General features: G+C 63.4%; 1 protein-coding gene across 1 annotated transcript in view; it reads left to right on the top strand.

Moving 5' to 3' along the window:
* RCOR3 (REST corepressor 3) overlaps positions 1 to 4,789 on the top strand; it is a gene marked incomplete at its 5' end in the record, with an annotated part of 20,576 nt that overhangs the window by 7,975 nt on the left and 7,812 nt on the right. Inside the window, 3 exons of the mRNA XM_012734205.1 lie at positions 123 to 341; positions 2,064 to 2,141; positions 4,155 to 4,212. Of these exons, the coding sequence (XP_012589659.1) occupies positions 123 to 341; positions 2,064 to 2,141; positions 4,155 to 4,212 (355 nt within the window). The remainder of the gene's footprint in view (positions 1 to 122; positions 342 to 2,063; positions 2,142 to 4,154; positions 4,213 to 4,789) is intronic.

The raw sequence follows: 4,789 nt of genomic DNA, 5'->3' as shown, positions 1-4,789 counted from the left end.
GGTGGGTGGGGCTCCCTGGGCGGGGCTCCAAGGCCGGGTGGGCGGGGCTCCCAGGCCGGGGTGGGCGGGGCTCCCAGGGCTGGCCACTGGTCTGCCGCTTGACCCTGTCCTTGTCCTTGCAGGGCAGCACGGAGCCGCCTGTGCAAACCAGCAAGATCGGGCTGGGGCGCCGGGAGTACCAGAGCCTGCAGCACCGCCACCACGCGCAGCGGTCCCGCTGCCGCCCGCCCAAGGGCATGTACCTGACCCAGGAGGACGTGCTCGCCGTCTCCTGCAGCCCCAACGCCGCCAGCACCATCCTGAGGCAGCTGGACGTGGAGCTCATCTCCCTGAAACGCCAGGTACCGTGGCCCGTGACGCTGGCGCCCGGCCCCCGCTCAGCCTCAGCCACATCCCCGTCCACCTCGCTGCCCTGGCCGCAGCGCCAGCCGTGTCTGTGAGGCCGGGCCCTGCTCGCCTGGCGGGGGTCAGTGCTGCGTGAGATGGAGACCGCCGGGGCTGACCCGCCGGGGGCCAGCTCACCCGTGTTCAGCCTCACCGGCCGCCCCACAGGTGGTGGCTGCGGCTGCCCAGAGCTGCCCAGAGCTGCCCGTCGGGGACCCCGAGTGGCTGACCTGAGCCCCAGCCGGGCCCGGAGGGGCCGTAACCTCGGAGGGACGCTCTTCTCTCAGAGGCTTCCGCACCCTACGATGGGGGCCTTGCTAGACGGCTGGGGGCCTCGCCAGGTGGCTGGGAGCAGTGAAGTGAGAGGCTCCCCTCGTGGTGAGGTGCTCACACCAGCCCCCGAAGGCTGTGCTCGGCTGCAGCTCCTGCCCAGCCCCGCCCTCTCCCTGACGTTCCTGCCGCTGCTGGCCTCCCCAGGCCTCCCTGTCCCGAGTCTGCATTTTCCTGGTGTCTCTCCCCTGACCTTACACGCTGCGGGTGTCTGCTGAGCTGCTCAGTCAGGAGCCAGCCCCAGCCACGCCATGGCATGTCCCTGGCCACCACCACAGCAAAGCTCATGGCCACGGCACAGCATGCCCACAGCACCGCCACAACCACTGCGTGGCCACAGCCACAGTACACCCACAGCACTACTGCAACCACAGCGTGTCCATGTCCTATAAGTGGCCATGGCCACAGCACGGCATGCCCACGGCCACGGCTACAGCACACCCACAGTACCACCGCGACCATAGCATGTCCACGTCCTATCCATGCCCATGGCCACAGCACAGCATGCCCACAGCACCGCCACGGCCACCGCATGGCTACAGCGTGGCCACGGCCACAGAACCACTGTGACCATAGCATGTCCACGTCCTATCCATGGCCACGGCGCCACATGCCCACAGCACAGCCACGGCCACGGCACCAACACGACCACAGTATGTCCACGTCCTATCCGCGGCCATGGCCACAGTGCACCCACAGTACCACCACATCCACAGCATGTCCACGTCCTATCTGGCCATGGCCATGGCACTGTATGCCCACAGCACCACCACAGCCACCACATGGCTACAGCGTGGCCACAGCCAAAGCACCACTGCAACCACAGCATGTCCATGTCTTATCTGTGGCCACGCCCACAGCCACGCCCACAGCTTCCACTAAGCAAGCCTGCCTGACTCCCTGCTCCTTCCCAGTGACTCCCAGCAGTGCGCTGGGCCCCCCCTCTGCCTGCCGTCCCCAGGCGGAGCGCACCTTCGCGGCAGCCCTGTAGAGCGTCTCCACCCGTGTTCTCCACGGCTAGAGCCCGGGCATTCCTCACGGGCCGCAAGGATGGCTTTGGCTTCTCCGGGCTCCTTCCTGGGCCCGGGCGTCCTGCACGGCTCAGACCCCCGGAGCCGGGGCTTGTGTCAGGCCGGCAGGGCCGATCCTCCCTCCTGCACACGGCGCAGTGGCCTGGGTGTTGCGTCTCCTTCCCCGTGCAGTGCCGCAGTGGCATTTTGTGCACAATAAACACCTAGTATGCATCAGCCCTCGTCACTGTTCCCAGAGCAATTGCCACGTGGCCCCTTGAGTGCGCTGACGGTCTGCGTGGCGTGATCTGATTCGCGGCTTGGGTTGTTTCCTTGAAGGTTCAGAATGCCAAGCAAGTAAACAGTGCACTTAAACAGAAAATGGAAGGCGGCATTGAGGAGTTCAAGCCCCCTGAGGTATGTTGCTGAGCAGACCGAGTGGCTGAGTGTGGGGGCTTGCTCTGTGGCTTCCCGGCATCACCCGACCCTACTTTGGTTGATGCTCGGAAACTTCGGGACGTGGGTGGTGTGTTGTGTCTGCTTTGGTCTTCGGGTTTTTTGTTTTTTTTTTGTAACTGGGGTGCAGGCCAGAGGTGCAGGGGTGAGAGGACTCCCCGGAGACAGAGCGGGGAGCAGAATAGGCAGACGGATGAAGTCCGCTGCTGAGGGGGGCAGCGGGGAGACAGGAGGGGTCTGCCGCGCCCTGGGGGTCCCCTCCGGGGCTGGGGATCGAACTTGCTCTGTGGCCGGCTTGCAGGGCTGCGTCCGAACCTGTTGCACCACCAGGGAAGGTCCAACCTCTGTAAAATTCCCAGTTTTCTCTGTCTTCACCTTTTTCTTCTTTTCCGTCTCTTTTCTGTCTGTCGGGTCTGGTTTACTCTCGTCCACCTCGCGTCCTGTCCCCTCCATCTCGATTTTGCAGCCATGCTGTGGCCTCCTCCGGCCTCTCACTTGGGCCGTGGCCGCCATGGCCGCCAGCCTTCCACTGTCCCTTTCAAGCAGCGTCGAGAATCCGCTGCTCGCCTGTAGGTTTTTTCCTCCCCCACTGTCTGTCCTTCCCCTTTCTCATCTGATCGTTTTGTCTTGACTTCTTCTGCCTGCCTGCCTTGCTCACGGTGAGGAAGCCGTGGCTGCCTGAGCGCCGCGTCCGGGAGGGGCTCCCGCTGGCCAGCCCAGATGAGGCGGCCCCGGGTACCCGCTCCCCCGAGTCACTGGGCTCTGCCTGGGTCCTTCCTTCTGCAAACCTCTGTCGCCGTCGAGCCTGTCCCTTGCCAGAGCCCTTGACGTCCGGCCCTGGGTGTCACTGAGAGTTCCACCAGGTGTTGAATATTATATTGTTGCCGTGATAGATACCTTGGGATTTTTTTTTTTTTTAAAGATTTATCTATGCATACAGAGCTGGGGTATGGCCCAGAGGTGCAGGGGCGGTGAGAGGACTCCCCAGAGACAGAGCGGGGAGCAGAACAGGCAGATGGATGAAGTCCACTGCTGAGGGGAGCAGCGGGCGGGTCAGGAGGGGGCTGCCGCGCCCTGGGGGTCACCCTTTGGGGTGGGGATCAGACTCGCACCAAAGTGGCTTTAGCTTCTCAGTGCTGAGCTTTAACCCGTGACACTGCCAGGGAGAGTCTGATACCTTAGGATTTTTTTCAAGAAAATGTTGGGAGAGAGATGGGTGGTCTTGCGAGTGGGTGGAGGAGGGAGGAATCCCTTTCTGCTTCAAAAATTTAAGGAAATATTTTAGGGTTTAGGTCTGGTCTACGGTTCAGTGTTAATTTTATGCAACACTTTCCGGTGGAAAAAGTTTAACCTGAATTTGAAGACATTTTAGAGAGTCACAGAAGAAACTAACACATTTAAGAGCAGGCTGGGCCTCCCTGGGGGCGCAGCGGGTTCAAGCTCAGCACTGAGAAGCTGAAGCCACTGCGAGTTCGATCCCCGCCCCGGAGGGGACCCCCAGGGCGCGGCAAACCCCTCCTGTCTCCCCGCGGCTCCCCTCAGCAGTGGGCTTCATCCATCTGCCTGTCCTGCTCCCCGCTCTGTCTCTGGGGCGTCCTCTCACCCCCACGCCTCTGGCCTGCACCCAGCTCTGTCTGCAGAAATGCATAAATCTTTAAAGAAAGAAAAGCAGGCTCACGTCCCAAGCGCAGCGTGCCACGGGGCAGTTGAGTGGAAGCGGGAGGCCGCGGCTCTCCCGCTCAGTCGCTGATGGGGTCGGCGCCGTCGTCTGTCGGGGCCTCCCCCGGGCGGATGCTGTGTGTGGGCGCCGGGGAACTGAGAACGTGCGTTTGAAGCCTCATAAGAGCGGCATCGTCATGAGCCACTTTGATCGTGTCTGAGAGTTGGGGAAAAGTCACAAAAAGAACTCAGCGCCGGGAAACGGTCCGTCTCCATGTCCACACCCTCACTCGGAAACGTCTTTCATTTTTACAGTCAAATCAGAAGATCAACGCCCGCTGGACCACAGAGGAGCAGCTCCTCGCGGTACAAGGTACGCCGAAGACCCGCAGGCCTCGCCGCTGCCCAGGCAGCTTGCCCTGAAGGTGCCCCGAGCCCCCCGGGAACGCCTCGGCGCGACCCGCACCCGCTGGCTGCGCCCTGGTGTGGACGGTGGCCCCGGCTGGGCTTGACTCGCCGGGAAGCCCCCGACGGGTGCCCGTCTCGGGCCTCTGGGAGCACAGGGTCACGGTGCTTGAGTGAGGAATGCCACGAGCCTGCTGTGGCACTGCCTGCCGGGCGGCCCAGCCTGCCCAGGAGAGGCGTCCCCAGGGCCAGGCGTGCGTGGCCGGAGAGGCACTCAGAGATGCCGAGCTCGTGCCTGAGAGCTGTCAATGCCCATTTCTGGAAGCGCCTTCGACTCGTGGGCTCGAACGCTTCCCCGTGGCGGGTGCGTGGCACGCTGCCGCTCACAGCTTGGGGTCCCTCCCGTCCGAAGCTTCCTAAGCAGGGCGCACGTCTCTATGCGCACTGTACGTCGCTGCCCCCTGGAAGATGAACCCTGCGGGGCAGGGGGGCTGCAGCCCGGGCTGCCGGCTGGCTGAGCTCTGCCCACGCACCCCCGGGACACG

The sequence above is a fragment of the Condylura cristata genome, unplaced genomic scaffold (assembly GCF_000260355.1).
Source record: "Condylura cristata isolate star-nosed mole 26May11 unplaced genomic scaffold, ConCri1.0 scaffold00050, whole genome shotgun sequence".
NCBI lineage: Eukaryota > Metazoa > Chordata > Mammalia > Eulipotyphla > Talpidae > Condylura > Condylura cristata.
This window is presented reverse-complemented; position numbering and strand designations above follow the sequence as displayed.